The sequence below is a fragment of the Zootermopsis nevadensis genome, unplaced genomic scaffold, assembly GCF_977971745.1.
Source record: "Zootermopsis nevadensis isolate Lab colony 2312 unplaced genomic scaffold, Znev_1.0 Znev_ptg000031l, whole genome shotgun sequence".
Classification (NCBI taxonomy): domain Eukaryota; kingdom Metazoa; phylum Arthropoda; class Insecta; order Blattodea; family Termopsidae; genus Zootermopsis; species Zootermopsis nevadensis.
The window spans coordinates 3,818,566-3,841,808 of NW_028259163.1; the positions used below are offsets into that span (position 1 = coordinate 3,818,566).

Below are 23,243 nucleotides of genomic sequence, written 5' to 3' on the forward strand. Positions count from 1 at the left end.
GTTTGAGAAAAGTGAGTTAGGTTCATGCTCCGGCCGCTTTATTCCAAACTAGGTAACCCACAGCGTCAAATTTCATTGGAGACTATGCAGGGATCCATAAATGTTATGAAAATTATCTCGAAGAAAATACATCGATGTTTCTTTAAGAATTCGTCACTGGTTGATTTATATAACCTGCTAATTTTTGCTGGACATCGAACATTTCCTAAGGGGTACTTTGTATACGACGTTTCGGGAGTTGTATGTACTCCCGTCTTCATATGATTGTCATAATGCTGACCTTTGGGCCCTTAAGAGTTTTAAGTGAGAATACATAATTACCTCTCTATAGCACTTTTATTTATTTATTTAGTGTTCTGTCTGACGACAGGTCCATATGAAGAGGATCCTTCCATCCTTTTCTCGGACTGGGACCTGTTCATATACGTTCTTGGCAGATGATCCAGAAGTGGTTTGCCATTGCCTTCTTCTGTGTGTGAATGGAGTAATTGTTGGGATGCCACGGAGGAAAACTCCGTGTTGCCTAGACCACGGCCTTGCCCAACACAAGTTATAAATTCGGGCACCGCCGGGAATCGAACCCGAGACCCCCAGCGTTCTAACCGCTAGACCACCGTGGTCTATGTCTATAGCACTACTGGGCGATTTATAATAAAATTCTTGTAACTCTTAGATCAAGGTCTTATTCAGATCGATGGGAATCAAAATGCTAATGTTCGTGATCACACAATTCTTATGCATGCTTAGTGCAATCTAATCGAAGAACAAAATCGCTATTATGGGCTATCTAATATGTTATGAAAATTTATGGGCTGAATTATGGGTAGTGACAAGCTGTAATTTATACAGTAGATTACTAATGGCTCTACAGACAGAGATGATAAATTGATGGTCTGGTATATTGGGTGTAGTTATTAAAATCTTTCGTATGTAAGTTTGCTTTATTATTTATTTATTAGAGGCTGTGAGGTTCACACGGATATACAAATGTCGATTTGATCTTCTGGGTTGTAACAACGTTTCGGAGTAATATTTTGCCTTCTTCTTCAGGATTGAATTCAAAGAGATATTTCACCTAAAAACAATTTGGACGGAAGATTCAGTTTAGGGACATTAGGTTAATTAAAGAAAATTCTATAAATATATTATAAATTTATCTTTCTTACAAGATTTGTAAGGGCAGGGTTACTCAGTCAATACAACGACTGGATTATGGACTAGTTGACCGGGATTCGATTCCGAACATGATAGAAATAAAAATTAAGAAATAACTCCTTTGTCTTTATATAGTGATATCACCAAGGGTTATGGGTGTTGTAATCAGGGTTGTATTTTAATGGAACACCCTGTAGTTTAGATTGTTAAAGAAATACTTTTATTTTTAAAAATGGACAATTTAAACTTCGAGGAAACTTTTATGAAGTTTTATAAGGTACAAAGAATCCAATTTGTAACTTAAATATTAAAAGACTGCGAGTAAAGAATTTATATTGTACACAAAACTAGTTCCAAGTTCCAATTATTGATAAAGTTTTAAACGGAAAATTTGAATCCAACTGTACTTAATGTATATACTCGCTGGTGTGTTCAAATATTTATTTTAAACTGTGAAAGAAATTACCACGACAAAAATGCACGCTCCCAGTACGTTGGTTGAAATGTGAAGGTCTTGTACGATGTTGCGCCTGTACTCTGGTAGATTTTCACCGACGTTTCAGAGATGTTTACTGCCTGATGAAGGCATTAAGTAACCTGTGAAACACCCGATCAATTTCTACCACTCTACTTCAACGTGTTTTTTATGACCTTGTGTTGGGCAAGGCCGTGGTCTAGGCAACACGGAGTTTTCCTCCGTGGCATCCCAACAATTACTCCATTCACACACAGAAGAAGGCAATGGCAAACCACTTCTGGATCATCTGCCAAGAACGTATATGAACAGGTCCCAGTCCGAGAAAAGGATCGAAGGATCCTGTTCATATGGACCTGTCGTCAGACAGAACACTAAATAATAATAAGATGAGGTGGTCTAGCGGTTAGAACGCTGGCCTTGTAATCCTGGGGGGTCTCGGGTTCGATTCCCGGCGGTGCCCGAATTTATAACTTGTGTTGGGCAAGGCCGTGGTCTAGGCAACACGGAGTTTTCCTCCGTGGCATCCCAACAATTACTCCATTCACACACAGAAGAAGGCAATGGCAAACCACTTCTGGATCATCTGCCAAGAACGTATATGAACAGGTCCCAGTCCGAGAAAAGGATGGAAGGATCCTGTTCATATGGACCTGTCGTCAGACAGAACACTAAATAATAATAATAAGCAAAACACTGCATTGAATCTTCTACCTAATTATCTTATTAATTTATATCTTATTTAACGAAACTGTTAGTGTCTCAGAATGTAGAGTGTCCGATGATAGGATAATCACATAACAAGATTCCAGAGGTGTTCTTCACGCCACATTACGTCAACCGAAGCCAGTGTTGGAAACAGTGTTTTCTGATGTCGGCCAAAAATCACCCTCGTCTTTCGGTTGGGCCTAACGTTTTAGGGAAAATGCAAGAAAGATTGCAGACAAAGACGAACGAAACATCTTACTGCATTTCGTATGTAGCTCACTGGAAATCAGCACTAAAGTGTCTTCTGGGTGCAATTAATCGTATTTCTGAACATTTATTTTATTTCCCTATGTTTATTAGCCTGTCGCTTTAAAAATCTCTCATAAATCAAATACTCCTTATTTTTTAAATACTCTTAAGGACGATGGATTTTCTCTCGTTTTCGCCCAGCGTTCTTCTGAAATACAGAGACGTTATTATATAAAAACTGATCACAGATGGCGTCAATGGTATTATGAATTTTGTTTGTTTTTAAAATCGTGTGCTTATATGTCTTTTTTATATTTGAATACGTTTTCAAGACGTATAATCAATCAAATTCAAGTGTTCTTGGAACTGAGAAGTTATTCCAAGGATAACGATTTATGAGTCGTCCTTCAAGCCTTGTGGTTTGCATATATCGACGGGAATTTATACGTATATGGATTGCATTTCTACGTTACATTATGACTAAAGTCTATATAGTAGTTATAGTAATTTGCAAAGAGTGATTGATGATTCAAAAAAGAATGTTTACTGCCTCCAGGACTGAATGAATTTGCCATAGCTAGGGCGGTACAAACCTGTTTATTTCTACAGGCATGAAAAATCTCTGATTAAATAAATCAAGTTGTAATCTCTGAAGCGTGAACCGCTAATACGTAATACATACTCCAATGGCTCCAGCATTCTCGTTACCGTAACGTCCAGATCGACTTTTGGTAATCGAACACTGACTGGGCCTATCGATTCTTTATCATTTCGTCGTGTGGGGCTCAGGTGTGGAAGTTTCTAGCCAAAGCTTCTATTCGAATAAAATTAAAATTACAAACTCTAAAACGGTTATAAAATCGAAGTGAACAGATGTTGGGACATTTGAATGACTGGTATCGTGTAAAGTCGATATAACTGCATGACATGGCTTATAAAGGTGATATCAGTTACGCTTAACCGTACGACGGAGTATTTGTGTGATGTAAGAAGAATTTGAAATTAAGTTATAACAAAAACGACTCTGGTATGGAAAAAAGGTTAGTGTGATGGCGTCTATGGTGGGGTCTGGATTCAGGCTGCCAGTTATGTGTTGATACGTTTGGCAGAAATTTCGCTTCAGTCGTTGTGAAGATGTAAAGACATTTAATTTAGTTTATAAAGAGATTTTATAAATTTTGTACATTCACCTCTTTTTCTAAAGGCAATACTGTAGTACATTGTATTAATGTACAAAAACAAAAAAATTCCCGTCAAGTTTGACGGGTCGTAAGCTATTATCAATTACGAAAATAATAAGTAATAAAGACGTGAGACAGCAAATGTTTTTGAACCTCAGTGACTTTGAGGTTTTCGCTGTAGTGAAACTTTGCGGAGAGACACTGGTTATTGTCCACTAGACAAGATGGCGTCACAACACAGAAGACCACAATCTGTGTTTCGTAACACTAACTTAGTGACAACCTCTGAACTTTTAAAAAAAAACGACCTTGGAAGAAACATGGATACAATTAACAAACAAACGAGACGGGAAAATTAATGCACTAAAATGATAAAATAATAATTTACAAGAGGCTTTATAAAATTATGTCATACTAGTGATGATTCATATTTTTTAACTGCTTGTAGTAACAAGACCACAAAACACGAAGATTACAAGAGAGGTCAGATGTTTAAAACTTTAGAGCCCGGTTATTTTAACGTTAAATAACCCTGAAATTTTCCCACAAATGTATTTAAGGAATTTAATTATTCTCAAAATAAACAGCAATTATTTTCTTAAACAGAATTATTCTGCTAATCTTTGCAATGGAGGCATTGAGTTTTCTTTGAGATATAAACACAGTATGTGTTTTTGTTTCGAGTTTATATGTACCGTCTCCTATAAAACATAAATATGAAAATAATTGTATTAGCTACTGTATTAAATTATGGTGAAACTTTATATCTGACTTCAAGTAAAGAGACTGGACTGAGATATTTATAAAGAGAGTACTGCAGACATCATTTGGACCAAAGATGGCGGAAATAACATGAAGATATGACAAACGTTAAAATGAGGAGGAATTTCATAATTTGTACTCGGCAACTTTTGACAGGGTCATCAAACCCAGGTTGAAAAAATGGGCGAATTCGTTATCTTTTACGCGATATTTCTATATTTTCACTGATAGAGAAGCCATCGATTTCAAAACATTAGGATATCCTTGATCATTTGCGTAAAGAAATGGAGAATCAGTGGGTAGAATTTAGTGTGCATCCGAATTATTCTGCGACGGGTCAACTCGATCGAGGTTTTCCATTAAAATCTGTCTTCGTACGATTTTCAACGTAAACAGCGATTATTTCCCTAAACAGCGTTAACCAGTCGATCTTCGTAATGGTGAAGTGTAGTGTTTTCTTCGCGGTACGGACTGAATTCTTAAAACTTATTCAGACGAACTTTACCTTCCTCTCATGAGGCCCTCCCGATTTAAATTTATCAAAATTTACCCCTTTACTATAAATACCACTAAATTACTTACTTAACTTTCCAAATTATAACTTCAACATTTTCTAACAAACAAATACAAATTAAATCTAAAACTTCTTGACGATGATGAAGAGTCAATTGAATAAAACATTTTCTTGGATATTATCCATCGTCTAGTAAATATAAAACGTAAAACGACGTTTCGGAGATAGAGTCCCATCTCCGAAACGTCGTTTTACGTTTTATATTTACTAGACGATGGATAATATCCAAGAATTTTTTTATTCAAATACAAATTAAGCTGTCCCTGTTATCAAGGTCTGACTAATTATCACCCTAACGTCTTCATTCATATTTCATCCTTACCAGGACGAACGGGCATTACCTGTGAACCTTCCAAATATAAGATGCTCTTTCCCCCCCGTTAGGAATAACGTGTCTCTCACTTCTCTCCAACAATTTTCCTTTTGTCTGTAATCTTCTGTTATCTTTTCTAACTTTTTCTGTGCTTTAAAGGGTCAATGTATCTGTTGTGGTGATTAATTCGAAAGCTACAAATGACAAACCTTAGTTTTACTCATCAAATATAGGTCAAGAACTTCTTGAGTTTCTATTCGTTTTGTTTTTGAACCGTGCGTACAAACATTGGATTCTCATTTCAACACAATTTTCTTATAGTACACCAATTCAACTGCTTTGATTTTCTCGGCCCCGGGACAGTGAAAAAGACTTAGCATTCACATTGCAAAACGCATTTGATCCCTGAGGCAAACGTTTCAAACTAGAACAATGCGGGATCTGTACTTTATTACCTAGTCATATTGAAATGGTGCAATATCCACTGTAACATATTACGTTACGTTAGTATGACGTAAGCATACTGAGGTCTTCTGAAGATGTGTGTTATAAGTCGCCAGTATGACTAAGAGCCTTCGTATGGGTATTTCTTGAAAGTTTTAAAGCTACCCAATAAATTCCTCAATTCTTGTAACCCCTAAGATTTTTTCACATAAAATATTCCGTCGTTCCGCTAGCAGAATACAGAACAATGTATATAAGATAAATATTTCTCTTATATACATTTAAGTATCCTACCATTTACGACTAGTCCTATAAATAGATTTCTTGAATTCAGAATTTAATATATTAACACTATGTTTGCATTTATATTAAAAAAAATTACGCCAGTGGATTTATTTTATTGATTCGAACTGAAATAAAGTCGTCCGATAAAATTTTGAGTGCTCATTGCCAGTGTCAAATTTATTCGAAATTGCTATTTTTGTAGATGAAACACGCTACACATAAGATTTTTCATTATCCATTCAATTTAAAGCTAATAAAATTTAACTGTGGTGAACAGTACAAACAATTCATAACAACTAAAGATAATTCGTGTAACTCTTCGTGCGTATTACAGTGTTTTTACTGATAACCGGAAAGCAACTATCACTTCCCGGCTCCGGGCAGGAGCTGCATAACTCATCGCCACTTAATAACACTTAGTGTACACCAATAAACAGCAAGCAACAAGTCTCGCTGAGTCTGATAAAAGCCTCTAAAAGCTTTGTCAACTGTTGTCCATAACTTTTACCCCTCTTCTGTTCCCGTTCGATATTAAATTTCCCTCCTCCTGACGATTTTATGAAATTCTTTTGGCACACAGTCTCTCGCCTGCCTATATTAAAGTTTCCACCATTTGCGTACCTTAATAGTGTAGGTATGGGACTATAAATATAATATTTATATTCTAATAAAAACATTTTCAAATTCAAAACCATAATAAAATATAGGTGTTAAGTGTTGCAGCATCTGGAACAAGTGACCATAGAGCACGTTCTGGGGGTTAACGAATAAAATGTCTTGTGGTAAAAAAATGGGGTTAGAGGAACCAAATAAACACGAAAATATTAGTGTTGGTGTTTGCAGGGTCGAAGTACGCTCGGTGTGTCGCGATATCTACGTAGCTACTGAGACAGGTCGCCTGCGCAAGACCTAGGGACCTACTCCGCGATGCACAAATAGTACCGCAATAATTTTTACGCGAATAAGCAAAATTGCGTTGCGCAATCCCATTAACTGGGAGGGTCTGCTCTATAAGATAATTTTTTGTACACTATGATATTTTTATCTTCTGAAACTTGAAATTCTTGCTTTGTGTCTGTTTACTCTGTATCCCTCCGCCCGCTCTGTCTCTCTCTGTCTCTTTCTTTCTACAGCCTTTTTCAAGGTCGATCCACGGCAGCAGAAGGACAATGTTATTTCTCAGATTAGAGGTCTCAATTTACTTTAGAACGAGTGATGGACAATCTTTCAGCAGTCTTTTGAGTGAACGTAGCCTGTCGAGTGAAAAGCTCAAATATGCTTTACAAAGCTTAGCTTTATCCCAAATGTCCTGTATCAGGAAGCCAAGCCTGCAGTCTTATGCCTCATTTAACACTCCAACTACTTAACTTGATTGCTTTCCGTGCATCCCACGCCACAGCCCACAGCAGGGATGCGAAAACAATTATTTATATTACTAGTCAGAAACCTTGTTTTCTGAGACTGTTGGGATTTTGAACTTCGTCCGTGGACTGGACTTATAAAATTACACGTTTCGAGGACTTGATCTATCATCGTCTTCAGGTGTCGTGAATGACCGGTGATTAGATTTAGCTCATTCTAAATTGTAGCACGAATAGTATAAATACATATGTTAGTCAGATAACCTGAAGTTAAGAGAAAACTTGTTAGACCTTATGGTAGATGGAAGAATATTAAGATGGACTTAGAGTAGACGTAATTGTATCAACACGTAACGTGGGTGAATTTCATACACAGTTTCAAAAATTGTGCTAAGTCACCGCAAAAAAAAACATCGTATTTCGGCTGGAACACTGCGTCAGCCGAACAAGTCGCGTTGTGTTCGGGTTTTATGCCGATGTGACTTCGGGTGTCATCGGGAATTACGATTACAGCCGAATGGCTTGGGACGCGGGATAGAAGTTGCTTCCGTATGGGACCTAAAGTCTATCAAACAAAGTAGTGTATTTTAATAATGAAATAATTTTCCTGTGGTTGTTATTAAAAATTATAAATTAATTTAAGATGTTTGTATCAAATAGACAAAAGACGAGCGTGGAATAACTTTTAACAAGAAAAATTAATTTAAAACACAACACGTGTTCCTATACAAGAAACCGAGCTGTAGATAAACGATACCTTGACATATGCTACGTATCTTTAAATAAGATAGCACAGCGGTCAGGAGCCCGAATTTCGAAACTATGAGATCCAAAAATGGTCTCGGATCAGATCTATTCAAGAATGTCCTGAGACCCAATCGCGACACCGAATTAGAATCCCTTGCGTGTAAGAATGACCTAAGATGCAACGACCAGGAATAAATTTATTGCAACAACGAGCTACAGAGCGCGAAGAACGCCTTTGCAATGTTAGTGTACTCCAAGGAGTATAGCTTTTCCCTCTGTCATTTCCTTTCCTTTTATCCTTTATTTTATTAATTTCCTCATGTTCTATTGGCTTATTAATAAGGATAATATTAAAAAGAAAAGAACTTCAGTGTGAGGGCGTGGGAAAGTTTCTAATGCTCCAATATGGCGAGTATGCGCAGTCAGACCACTAAAACTGTATTAATATGGAAGAGATGGTTTACTCTGTAACATTAATGGCGATAAATAATAATAATATTACCTATTTTTAAAATTTAGCGTAGTGGTACGATTGTTTGGGGGGGGGAGGTACATTTCAGCGTAACGTGATTTTAAGACCTGGATTATTATCAACTGAGCGAATGGACTGCGTCTAAAATTCCTTGAGGGGCCACAGTAAGATAAAATTAGGTTCTTAAAACATTCAAAAATTGGTACATTACTACATAATTCCGCATGTAACTCGTAATTCGTACGATAAACATCTCTGTGCTGTGATTAACGAAGTTTATAGAAGGACGTTTTTGAAATCAGGTCACGTGTTTGCTTTGCATTCATTTGCATGTTGTACGTGTCCGTTATGACCGCGATACTGCTAGCTTCGCAAGAGTTAACTGACTCCCACAAAATGATCATATTAATCCAGTGACACGGTCACGAAATATGACAACATTTATATTCCAGTGTCTGCTAACAAACTTCTAGTTTCATGTTAGTAACATTACACGACACATGGGCAGCAAAGTTTGCAAACTTTTCATGCCTCCGTGTTGTCATCACAGACAAGTCATTTTACTCAGAAGTTTCAGTACGCTTTGAGAAACAAATCAGTGTTCTACCGTACTCAGGATTTACAACAATTCCCAAGTCTTCCTGGACCTCCTGGTTATCCTAACTTCAGATCTGGACAGCTACACCATCTAAATGCCAAGAAAATGAAATGCGGACAATGATAGTCATGAAGATGGCAGCAGCAAGTATATTTGAATCATCGGTAAACTTCTTCCAGACTTCATGGCGTTATTAACCAGAAGACAGCCATCTTCATACTCGCCGTAAAAATCTCAAATTCTACGAATGGGAATGATAAGCGGGAGATAACTCATAAATGGGCATATTTAGTTTGAGAAAAATCATGAGTCTGAACAGATCAGACAGTTTAATGTCTGTATCAGCTGAAGAAGAAATTTTTGGAAGCGTCACTCAAACTGAACTACATGAACGAAGGCCGATAGCGCAGATAAACACGCAAAAATGTCTTGTGCTCTGTCTAGTGACATCGTGGACGGCCATGTCAGCGTCTTCTTAACGTCAAACAACTGTCCGAGCCAGCGTGCGGCAAGTGACTGAAGCTGATTGGCTCGCGAAGGGAACGTCACAGTAGATGCGCAGAAGAGTCCAAAACTCAGTCGTCATCTTTCGGCTTCGCGCATTCTAGTGCAATCTGATCCAACTACCACGTCTGTAGAACATTTTTGCTCGGAGTTTCTCAATTAGGCTACTAGTCTTCACAACTCTTTAGGAGTTAATAAATACGTAATTTAGTAACGTGACGTAATGTTGTGTGGTGGGAGGATGCGAAAATGAGAATTGGTTGATGGGAGCGTGTACCGTCATACTGGCTGTACAATGCTCAGTATGAAGGAAACCGAAGCGGACAACGCGAGGCATTTGTTTCTCGTCTTTCGTCAGCGGAGTGATTCTCTCACATAAATCGTGTTAATGTGAAGTCGGGGCCTTCGTAGACTCGAGTTCAAGGTGAGAATTAGCAATTCTTTACACATAAGAAGTCAAGTTTTTATAATAGACTTTGGAAAAAGTTAATATAAAAAGCGTATGAAGAGAATGTTGTATCCTTAGTGGTTCATCTCTGAAACTACTAGACATTTGTCGATTAAATTTGGTACTGAGATCGACAAAAAGATTTGTTGGGCGAAAGGAATAATTTCTCGGACTTAACAGTGAATTACCGACAATTGAATATTTTCGAAGTATTAAATTTCTTATAAACTATCCTTTGTACAAGAAGTGAGGTTTCGGGTCGTCTAGGTTGTTGCATTTAAGAAAATAAAAATCATCACATCGTTCACAAATTCAATTATTCGGCCTAAAAATATTTTAATTCCACACACTACATATTTATTCCTCGGTACGTTTTAATATTATCCTCCAAACTACGTCCTTTATGTTTCCGTGCGTCCTACATGTCTCGTCCATTCCACACTTCTTAATTAATCCATCGCAACAACGCTAGATTAGCAATAGCAAATCACTTCATTTCTTAATTTTATAACTGCGATACTGCGTTACATAAATTCTAAAGTATTGAACACCCTGTATATTTTAGACCGGAAAACGTCAATTATCAACCAATACGTGTAATATTTTTATCACCAGGCTGGTTTGCTTCCGAACCAGCCCCCACATGGCCAAACCCCCCGTGATCAAATCGAACAGCACGTGGCCGTCACACTAAAGCTAGAGTCGTGTGCTGCTGACCACCTCCTAGTCAATGGACCTTAGACTCTCGATTTAGCTCAGCGTTTACGCAGACCTCTGATACGTGAGAAAATAATTTCTCTGTTAAAACAGTCCCTTTTTTTCGAAAATACTAAAATTATTATCATCAACATCACGGAAAATTTGCGGCCAAAAAGACTTGTAAAAATCTTACTTAAAACGACATACTTTTATTGAAAAATATAATAGCTGCATATAGGAATTAAAATCATTACTTATCTTTAATTACGAAAGCTTAAAAGCGTTAATACGTCAACATTTATTTTATGCGTTTAATGTAAGTAGGTATATGTACATAGTAGGGCGTGGATAAGTAGAAATTGGTTTGTTCCATTGCATTGTTTCCACAAAACAGCTCATAAAAATTAAAAAGTAATGTTACGCAACAAAATAATTGGAACCATTACTTAGCTTTGCTTACTTAAAATATATAACAAGATTTAATGTAGTGCAATGTCAAATATGATATATCGAGGTTAAAATAATTTTGTAGCGTTTTATAAAATACATGATCACACTCATAAGTATTATCACATAAAGCCCAAAATCCCAACAGCAAATTATCACCAAGCAATCAAGTTAGAAACACTTGTTCGTTAAATTTAAAGGCATACAAGTAAAACGATGGTAATTACTAGAACTTTTAATTATTATATTAACAAAAAAAAAATTAAAGCTGAATTGGGTTGTAGCGCCGTGTAGCCTGGTAAAGTTTTCCGACGTTTCAGAAGTACATGTTGCCTTTATAATCAGGAACAAAACGTGTTTCTCCGAAACGTCGTCTACCGAAAGCGTTTACACGGGAACAAATCCCAGATTATCATAATTTTTCTACTGTTAATTTCCTCGTGATTGTAATTTAGATTTATTAACGTCGCTGTCATATATTTTAAATTTTCCAAAACATTTTCAGGCTGTAACAATTACTTTTGTACATAAATACACTTCGTGGTTAAGTGCAGAGCTATGCTATTTAATGTTAAGTGTTTAACAGCGTAATTAAACAATGTAATATGTAACGAATCAATTAAGAGGACGAGATTGAGCTCAGAACACTGTTTTGAAATAAACTGTCGAACTCTGTGTGGGATTTATGACTTAGTCACTGGCTTATAAAGAACAACAAGGCTGGAGTATTTTATATTCCAGCTTATGATGTAATTGAGTGGCTAAATCCGTCATCGGGTAACCCGAAAGGATGTTTTCCATTGACTCTTAAATAGCCACACGACTATGAATGGTTTGCTGTTCGCTTTAGGTCGATTCTCCGAAAAAAAAGATTTCATCTTTTGAGGGTGTGAGCTAATATGAGTCGGTAAACAATCTTAAATGAGCCAAAACACTGTTTGAGATCGCGGTCGTGTTAAGACGTGTGGCGTGGGCAGATTTCATACGAAGAACATGAGTTTTAGACATCAAATATTTCTGCCCATACAGGAATTATCTTATTTTCTTGATAAAATTACAAGTTCTGATTATGACTGTCTTATGGAATAATTCGTTATATAATATGACAGACGTATACCGACGTTTCAGCGGTACTTACTGCCTCCATCATCAGGACGATAATGTATATTTTTTTACTTTAGATACCTCGGAATTATGAAAAATAAACATAAAACATCCCAGTTAATTAATTAATTGGCAAGATTATCGAAATATTATCCACTGATGAAGTTCATGCAACGACTACGAGATGTCGTTAGCTTACGTAATTTAAAGGATATTAAAACCTATCAGATAAAAGTGGTATTTGTTAATTTAGTGGTCAACACATTTAATTGAGGCCCATGATTTTTGGAAACATTTATAAGTCTTTATATAGTTATTTAGAACTCTACCTAAATTATGTACCAGAGACTAATTTTAAGTGTTTATGGACACGTTAAGGTGTAATTAACACGACTGTAACAATTTTATAGGCTTACACATTGTAACTGAACTTACTTAATTTCCACCTCACGATTGTTTGGGGGGGGGGGGATTAACTTTGAATCAGTTCTGTCAGGCGTCCATTAATCTGCATATATGACGGTATTATAACAAGAAGACAATTCTAATTTGATACATTAACCCACTAACCCGTTTACGAATAGTTATTGCGCTCTAAACGTTTCAGAGGTCCTTGCTGCCTCCATCATCAGGGTCATGAGTGGTATCAGCCAAAAAATATGAACCTTATTACTGTAGAATTCATCTTTAACCCTGAATACGGAGGTAGAATGTCCCTCTAAAACGTTACCTACCTATGATTCTACACGGTGTTACAGCTAACATCGACTCTTCGCCGCCATATTTATCTCAAAAGTTTTCATAAGTTTATTTTGATTTACCTTACTCCGTATAAAAATTTGGTCCTCGACTGAAAAGTTCGTTGCTGAAAATGTCTGGCTGCTTTTGAACTCTTAAAAGCAAAACCTTTTGCCAAAGTTTTAAAGAGAGATAAAACGCATACAGACTAGACATTTGGGTGGAGGAGACGCCTCTATTTCAAGATATATCTGGCGTCTTGGGGGTCAGTGAATGATAACGAAAGTTTCATCAAAGCCCAACAGCGAGCGATCCAAAATACTCAGTGAAATACTAGTAATAGTTACAGAAATACTCGCGTGATTCAATCAAGTTCCAATAATTATTTTTAAAACACGCACTCGGTCGTCTGTATATTCAGAAGCCCTCGGTATGAGCCCTGAGTTGGATGTTGATCACATCTGTTTTGAGTTGCATCAAAGCAATATCCACGTTTTAGATATGACCAGAGAATTTCGTGCAGCGAGAAACGTTTTTATATCACATATTAATTTTATCTGTATTATTTTTGAAATTCCCTCCAGGCAAATGTCGATACAAACCTTTAAAAATATGTCTACCTTTTCCTTCCATGTCATTTCGTGTTCATTATCATACAATAAACATATCATTAATTGCCGTGTAGTGTAAATTAGTGACATCGTCTCTAAATAAACAACAAACAAATACGTAGAAATCTAAAGACACTATAAGTGATATCAAATCTAAAACTTCTTGACGATGGTGAAGAGTCAATTGAATAAAAATTTTCTTGGATATTATCCATCGTCTAGTAAATATAAAACGTAAAACGACGTTTCGGAGATAGGGATTAGCTCTATCTAGTGGGCCCAACTGTGTAGGAACCTGAAGACGGAGATAGAGTCCCATCTCCGAAACGTCGTTTTACGTTTTATATTTACTAGACGATGGATAATATCCAAGGAAATTTTTATTCAATTGACACTAAGTGATATTTTGTTGTGTAAAGACGGAAAATAATCAGGATATTTATAATTTTATAAGAAGATATTCATTAATAACAAGACATTAATTTATGGCTGACATATTTAAGACTCATTACGTTAATTCGATAATGTACACGGAACACTGCGCAGAGAAACGTATACATTTTATTTACACTTCATTTAAAGACGCTTTGAGTATCTAGATTTTTAGCGTCAGAGTAGATGACAGTATTTGCCTGAAGGTACTGAGAAAAACACGAAACACTCAAGATAACCGGTTTCCGAACCGAGATTTGAACCCGAGACCTCTCAAATACGAAGCCAACACGTGACTTCCTAGGCCTGAAACATCACAGATACTTAGTCGACTCAGTTTCTTGTATTCCGTTATACGTCAGGTTTAATACGATGAGATATAGTCTCTATTAGATTTTATATTACGTAGGCCATTTAATATTCTGTGCATGTTTTACAGAAACCTCCCCATTTATTTGAGAACGCTGGATATTTATAAAAAAAATGTTCTCCGGGTCATATATACTTCAAATCCAGTCCAAAACTACAAAAAATGGTTCCCATTCTACCACAGTTACAATTTTCGTTATATAAACATGGATAAGAATTATATCAAAGTTACTTGTCAACAAAACAGCAAAAATCCATTAAAAACACCATAAAAATGGATTTTCCTCGTATATATTTATGGTTTTATAGATTATATCCCCATAAAAACTGTTTATATATGCCCCTGTACGCACTACCACTCATAGTAGATGGGGTTAAAATGTAATGCTACTTGAAAAATTGTTAAATTTCCCTTAGTTGAACGCAGTAACAATAAATTTAAACTTTGTTGCATTCTTTGTCTACAAACTGACTGATAAGAAATCTCTAATTTCAAATCCAGTCCTATAATAAAATCTCCCGTGTACTAACACTTGTCCAACTGGTCCTATCGGAATGTTCACACACGTACAGCAGACAGACAACAAGAAAAATAATAATTCTATAAATCTATGTGATGGTATATATATATTCATTATGTAATTGGCCCTATTCGAATTTTCAAGTGATTGCTTTTCATTATACCGACATATTTATTTATTGTTTATATATTCTCTGATTAGCAGCCACGGTGGTCTAGCGGTTAGAACGCTGGCCTTGTAATCCTGGGGTCTCGGGTTCGATTCCCGGCGGTGCCCGAATTTATAACTTGTGTTGGGCAAGGCCGTGGTCTAGGCAACACGGAGTTTTCCTCCGGGGGCTTCCCCGGTTTCTCCGTGGCATCCCAACAATTACTCCATTCACACACAGAAGAAGGCAATGGCAAATCACTTCTGGATCATCTGCCAAGAACGTATATGAACAGGTCCCAGTCCGAGAAAAGGATGGAAGGATCCTGTTCATATGGACCTGTCGTCAGACAGAACACTAATAATAATAATAATAATAATAGCAGCAACAAACCCAGAATCATCTCTAAACTATATTAATACGATAACCTTCAGACACTAGAGCGGCCGAATTATCTCAGTTTAATGATTTCTTTAAAAGTCGGTAGATAAAACTGCCGAAACGTCGTGTGTATCTCACTTATATTAACTTAGAGTTTAACAATGCTGTCAGTAGTTAATATTATATAGCATGAAATGACACGATGATTAATAAATAATGAACTATAAACGTTACGAAAGGAAGCGGTCGTGGCCTAATTTTGTTAAGATGTCTTACGGTAAGTTGCGCAATGTAGCCTCGTATAAACTATCGGACGTTTCAGAGGTGGTTACTGTCTCCATAATCAGGATAATTATGGATAAAATAACCACTTCTGAAACGTCGGTACATATCTTCAAGGACACACAACGTAGCATTGCAGTAGACAAGTCTGTTTCATGTTTGCCGCGTAGAGAAATTTAAGTCTCCATAGACTTTCTGTTGGCAACACGTAACCTACAAAATATTATGTGAAGCGGAGCGCGTTTCGTGTCTGTTGAGGTTAGAATGTCATTTTCTCTTTTATTGTTCCTTCAAGGTTTACCACTGAGTGTATCCAGACATAACTCCGAATGAATAATGGCTTTAACTTTACGATTATATTATTCGGTAGTACATTTCGGCGGTAGTAAAACTTTTATTCTCCTCTTGTCATTTGTTCTAGTTACCTTTCATTTGTTTCGTTCTTTTTTTAGATCATGTTTGTAGTCGTGATGTCAATACGATTCACTCTTACATATGGAATGTACACGAAATAGTCCTTATTGTAACAAATACTTAAACGAATATCCGAAAAACAATAAAACATTCTTTTGTGCTCATTTCGTGTACGTACACGTGACGCAGATATTCCAGTGTTTGAAGAACGTAAACTTCTATTCTAATCGACTGTGTATTTATTCGTAGTGTCTTTTAACGTAATTTTTGCTATATTTCCTACTCGTGTTCATTTGAAACAATTTTATTAGACCAAAAACGTAATTTACCCCCAAAAATTAAAGCTACTTCTCAGGTTAGAAATTTCTCATTCATAAATTGAACCGTAGTATATCGCGGTCTTCTGACCAGTAACGCCGTGTGAACCCTGAAGATGGAGGCAATATTTTCCTCCGAAACGATTATTCACATGGCGTTACAACCAACATGCTGACCGCTGTGAGAACCTAAAATTTCATAAACTGCTGAACCTACAAAGGAATTCCTTGCTATTACAGGTGACAGCCATTCTTATCGCAAGCCAGCTGAATCCATCCTCACATTCACACATTCCCTGTTATATTCCGGTAAAAAAACGTGTATATTGTCAGACGAAATATTAAACTCAACGGAGCTCATGTATGAGTAGCCCTGACGATGGAAGAATAAAACACCTCTGAAACATCAGTCAATTTCTGCCCAACTGCAGGCTGTTACATCTCATGGCTTGCTTGTCACTTCACTAACGAGACAACCGTTTATACGAAAACGACATGTCATGAGCAAACTACATGCTTTTGTCCAGTCCTTCCTTTGTACATGAAACTTTTTTCATCTCGTCTCGAAAGGTATTCGCCCAATTATTACAATTGGCTACATCATTCCAGTTTCAAACAGAGTGTTATAATGAAGACAAATGACGAGTTGTTAAAAGTTGTAATGCACTAGTAATTATCTACAGTCCTTTTTAACACGGCACGAACATTTAGGCAGGATTCACATCGAATCGGCCAGCAACAGGGCGATACGCGATACGCGATATCGTATCGATTTCAGATTCACAGCAAAACAACAAAATTGCTATTTTGTGAAAATGTCGATAAATGGTACTACTGCAACGTTCTGAAATGTTCATAAACTTAATATTCTGTTGGTTTTCAACAGTCATAAGTGCCATCTACTATGGCGTCCTGCAACCACGATGACGTATTCCACTACAAGCGATAGTCGATATATATTGCAGGGCGATATATCGGAAGAGATGCTTTCGATAGCTATCGCCTATCGCTCGTAATTACACCTGTTTCAAATCGTCCGCTAATTTATAAACACGCTGTACTGCCTTTTACTGTACTTAGCAAAGGTAGAAATATTAATAAATAATCAGTTTTGATATACTGGCCCACAATATGAAGTTAAACCCTCAAATCGCTATCAGATATTATCATACTGAATTACTAGCCTTTTGGGAGGCAAGTCTGTAAGAGTGGACCAGAACAGTTTTATGCACTTTCAAAACACAACGGACTCATTTGAATATAAGACCATAAAACAGCGGAGAGTGTGGGAGAAAATAAAGGAAATTTATTTATTTAAGATTTGCAGTGAAAGTTTCTTCTTTGCTTTATCCCAAGGGGACACGTGACCTGGGCGTAGTTAGCATTGCAAACGCACGTAATAATTCGCTGAAGTTACTTAAAAGTTGTATATGTATTTTTAATACAGCTTCAGATTATAGTAAACTCTGGATTCTTTTGGACAAGAAAATCAATTTTAAAGCTACTTTATGGGGGAGATGGATAAATTAAAATGACAAGATTTATGTGGTTTTTGAAAAGTTCGTAGTGATGAATGGTCCCATACATTATTTTTTGTTTGGTAAAAAGATGTAAGTAACCTACCGAAAAACAAAAAATTAATATATTTATAAACATTTAATTTGTGTTGTAATAACCTGGGGGGGGGGGCGGAATATGTCAGTTCTAGTTTTCCGAACCAGAGATTGCTTTTGTACATTCATCTGCGCAGTTCTGTGCCCCTTCATAGTTGAATCATACTATAGCAGCAGAGAGACAGATTTAACTCGGCGTGGCTTGTGATTCGCTGTGATTCCTGCAGGGCAACACGTGATTTAATGCCAGACACAGTTATCACGTTCTTCATATATAATCATGAAATAAAACGGTTCGGCAAAACCAGTTCTTGACTACGCGGTCCTTATTATTCGCCCTACGCGGAGCAGAATTTGGCTCTAGAATAACAAATGGCAGGAAATTATAAACGACAAATCACTCAAGACTATATGCAATTACGACATGACATTTCAAAGTCATACTTATATATAGTTTTAAAGTCTGTGACGCCATGTCTTTTAGAATTTTTACAGAGTTTCGGAGAAACCCCATCGTCAAAATTTGAATGACATTTAAGACGGAGTGTGAAGACTGTCTTCTGGGTTGTTGCGTTGTACAGAAGTTCACCGACGTTTCAGAGATCCTTATAGTCTCCATCATCAAGGCGATAAACAGAATGAACACTATTACGCTGAAAGTTTTGCTGTAAATATCTGGGAGGAGCACATGAATTTAAAAAAAAAAATCAAAGTTCTTATAATTTCCCCCAAAATATAAATTAAGGTCACGTAATTATAAAAGCTAACATTACGTATCATAATATAATAAAACAAAATTAATATATGCGTACTTAAGGGAATCTAAATAATTTGAAAACACAATACTTCACCATTAAAAACATGAATCGGTTAACGTGTTCCAGGAAGTGTTGTTATTTTTACAGTGAGAATTATATGAAACTATTAAATAAAATATCGAGATTTAATGAAAAAGTGTTTCAGTTTATACACGACACACCATCTCGAAAGACAGTAATTTCATACTCGTCGCCGTCACAACCTGAAATATAACCTAATTACATTCTATTTGAGCTTCATATGTAGTATATAAACAGTTAATGTAATGATATAAAATGGTTTTGGAACTAATTGCTTGATTCCTGCAAGCCGTTGCGGAAACAGCGCTCAATTGTTTTTCTGAATGCCGTCTGTGTCAGGTCGAGACGAAAGTGAAGTCGAGACGAATCGATATAAATCGAAACGCAGAACTGACGCTGTGAAATGGCACAAACCCATAACGTAATTCTGACGTCTGAATTATATAAATTTCCATAATTACGAATCCGAATGTCTGACATCTTTGTGAATTGTCGATACGGCTATTATCACAGTAATATGATGCAGGGGTATACAAACAGCTATATTAGGCCGAATTAGACAAATAAATAAATACGTATAAAAAAGGAATCTGATGGTAGTTTAAGTCTGTGTAAATCTGCGCTGTTTTTATGCGTCGAACGTTTTAAACGACATCAGAAATGAAGCCGTCAGAATGTATTTAATTTACGAAACAATTCGACGAATTTCGAATTAATTTGGTATTTGTGGCGAGAGATTTTATTTGTGTTTCATATCGACCCTTTGACTCCTACTTTTACAAAAAGTGTATTTCAAATGTTAAAATATTTTAACCTACTGTTCTTCTCATTTACATAATCTTGGGCCAACAGAAATGTTTGAAGTTTTGAAGCCCAGTGATTTTTTTATCTGCAGTTATATGTGATTAATGTGTAAGACTACGATTATCGTGAAAATTATCGTGGTTTTCCTCAGTGTCTACTGGCGAATGCTTAGATAGTACAGTAAAGTACTATTCATTACTATTTTCCGAACCGCATTGGACATTACAGAATTTGATTTGTGTAAACATCATCAAATCATCCTCCGTACGCATATAATAACTCGAGAACGGCTGAACGGATATTTACAAAATTTGATATTGGGAAGTTTTAATTAAATTTATCGTCGCTTTCGAGTTTTGCTAAAGATCGGATGACAATAAGAGAAACTTCGTAAGCACACCTTCATGTGTCTTTTCGAGCGGTTGACTGGGGGTAAACCCCCTAGCCGGGGAATATCTCAGGAAAATTTCAAGGTCAAATTCCAACAAATAAGTCACATTTCTTATACAAAACTTCCTAAAAAAAAGTAAAATTTAAATACGTTTAAACATACACAAGATTTGCAACAGGTTTCTTCTGCATAATAATTAAACAGTGCTGACAGAAAAATAGAACATAGCGCTGCCTAGTGAGTACAACCTGTACTACATACTTTGATCTCAACATCACGGTCATGTTTCCAATTTGCATATTAATTACTCGAAACAAATGTTGATGAAGTTTTAACATGTCTTATTGTTATCCCACGGAAATTATAATGGTCACCGCCTACAAGATTTTAAATTGCCGTGAAAAAAGGGCAAAAGACTTACTGCTAATCACTTCGTAAAAATTTTTCCCAACAGACACCGCGCGCCGTAAGACATTTATTAAACTATAAATTAAATTTAAATTGTAATGTGTAATACAAGTTTTCAACTAACTCTGATGTGATGGTCCTATCTCTTCCAGGATGTAAGTTAATTCACTTTAATTTTATGACTAAGAACGGTTTTGAATTTAATACTTAATATAACATTAATCAGGCTGACTAGAAAACTAAGAGTACTTATCGAAAAGTTCATAAAACGTTCAGAAAATCCAATCCTAATCGAACTGATTCCATTCCACATATTAATGTATTTATCTAAGATCCATTTCATTTTACGATTCGGAATTCAAATATATCATTTATCTTGTTAAATATAATTATACTAAAATATTACGTAACATCTGAGTGCATACAGAAATGTATTATTAGTAGTCTACTTATTTTTAATAAATTTACCTATTATATTATTACATTTAAGAAGGGCATATTTTATATTTATTACTTTGGACTGAAACCAAAATGAGATGTATTAATGTTAAAAATAAAAATAAAAAATTAATTAATAAGAGTTAAAAAATGTTAAGATCAAATCAACTCGCTGATACGAGTGACATAATTACTCAGTAATGAGATGTGTATTTTAAGATGTTAACAGCTGGACATCTGTTTGTTTTTTGTAGATAAAATGGTAAAGCGAATTCTGATACATACGGCCTTCTCCGTGGTTTTATTGGTGGCAGCGAGTATTAACATGGCGTCTTCCTGTTCCTGCATGATGTCGCATCCACAGACGCACGCCTGCAGAGCTGACTTCGGTAAGAACAGAGTTCCTAACATTACGACATTTTCTCCATTCATGCTCGATTAATAAAGGAATATAAATTTAATTAATTAATCTTGTCCGTCTAATCACAATTTAAAATTTAAAATTAAGATAATTAAAATACTTAAAATATTTTAATTATCTTAATTTTAAATTGTGATTAGACGGACAAGATTAATTAATTAAATATATATTTTCACAATATGACGCAACTCATGTTCTTACAAAGGAATATAAGTCTATTAATGACTAAAATTTTAGTGGACTGTCTTTCCAACCTAAACTTCCCTTCCATTACTGTTATTTGTAGCTCAACCATTCTTTCCTATTTAAGGATCCTGTGTTTGTATCTCAGAAAAGACGTACTCGGCGATTGATCGACTAACAGACCGGCTATACTGGAGAGCGTTTTATCTTGAATAGCTAAGCGACTGTCAGTTTGTTAAGAAGTATTCTGCCCCATGGATGTCGTTAGCATCTTAAACAGGCCACGACAGCTTACTTTCACATCAGTTCTAACCCACCAATTAAAATATCCTGCTGTTTAATGTTAGATAATTTACGAAAGTCGATGTTCTTAACGAGACTTTTCTCCCTAGCGGCGAAACTTACAACTACGAGGCATAGGTCTACATGTTCACTACGAAGAGATTTAAACGGGCTCTCACCCTTCACTTCAAAGCACAATACGCCTTCCAAGAACTAGGTCTTTCGATGCGAAAAATCTTAAAACGAAATCAGGTTAATGACCATGTTTAATTTGTGTTCGAACACGCTTTATTTCAGGAAGGCTCCACTTGGTCAATCGCTTCGCCTTTAATAAAAGTAATTACCATTTCGCTATACTACGGCCACAATAGACATGTAGTTAACTTGCGACCACAAACAATTTTAAATCGAAAAATAAACTGTAAATATTTTACTGGAAGAATTTCCATGATGCTGTACTTTCGCGTTGCTGTACGAGCTTGTTCAGAGCGAAATTAAAAGTACGACTCTCAAATTTTTCGTGACCCTAACAGAATATAATATCCAATGGTAACTATACATCTCAACTGCTTCAAAAATAATTAACTCTTGAATTTGTATTTAAGAGTTTCGTATTATTCTCACTGTAAACAGTGATTATATCCTTAAACAGCGTTAACAAGTTTATTTTCGTAATGGAGAAGAGTTGTGTTTTCTTTGCGGTACGGACTGGATGGGTAAATAATAGACTAGCATCGGCTTCAAAGGGTTATATTATACGCGTGACAACAACAGCACTAGAATTATATAATTTACATTTTACAATAGTACAAAGTTTAATTTAATACGTGGCACAAATTAAACATGATAATGAAAGATAAGTCAATTAAAATGAGATGAAAATATCTATCTTACTAATAACTCAATGACTGAGTTTTAAAAACACAAACTCACGGCAAAAGTAAGTCTAGTTTAGTTTCATTAATAACCTCGATAAGATTGTGTGAATGTGGCGACAAGTCTAGACAAATTTTTGAACACCCCTGATCTGGAGATTATTACGGGTATGCAGTGGATTTGAGAGTCTGACAGTTGAATGACTTGCATTCTTATAATCATATTAATGTCATCACGTACTTTGGCTGT

At 35.9% G+C, this 23,243-nt stretch overlaps 2 protein-coding genes across 3 annotated transcripts in view; one reads left to right on the top strand and one right to left on the bottom strand.

The window, feature by feature from the left end:
- Syn (synapsin) overlaps positions 1 to 23,243 on the bottom strand; it is a gene marked incomplete at its 5' end in the record, with an annotated part of 107,994 nt that overhangs the window by 70,739 nt on the left and 14,012 nt on the right. The window lies entirely within an intron of this gene.
- The window catches only part of Timp (Tissue inhibitor of metalloproteases), a 61,747-nt gene that overhangs the window by 33,358 nt on the left and 5,146 nt on the right, over positions 1 to 23,243 (top strand). The window contains exons 1-2 of one of the 2 annotated variants that reach the window (XM_022058282.2): positions 10,107 to 10,252; positions 21,487 to 21,621. In XM_022058282.2, the coding sequence (XP_021913974.1) occupies positions 21,492 to 21,621 (130 nt within the window). In that variant the 5' untranslated portion in view covers positions 10,107 to 10,252; positions 21,487 to 21,491. Of the gene's footprint in view, positions 1 to 10,106; positions 10,253 to 21,486; positions 21,622 to 23,243 lie in introns of those variants that run through there. The other variant, XM_022058281.2, reaches the window with a different exon arrangement.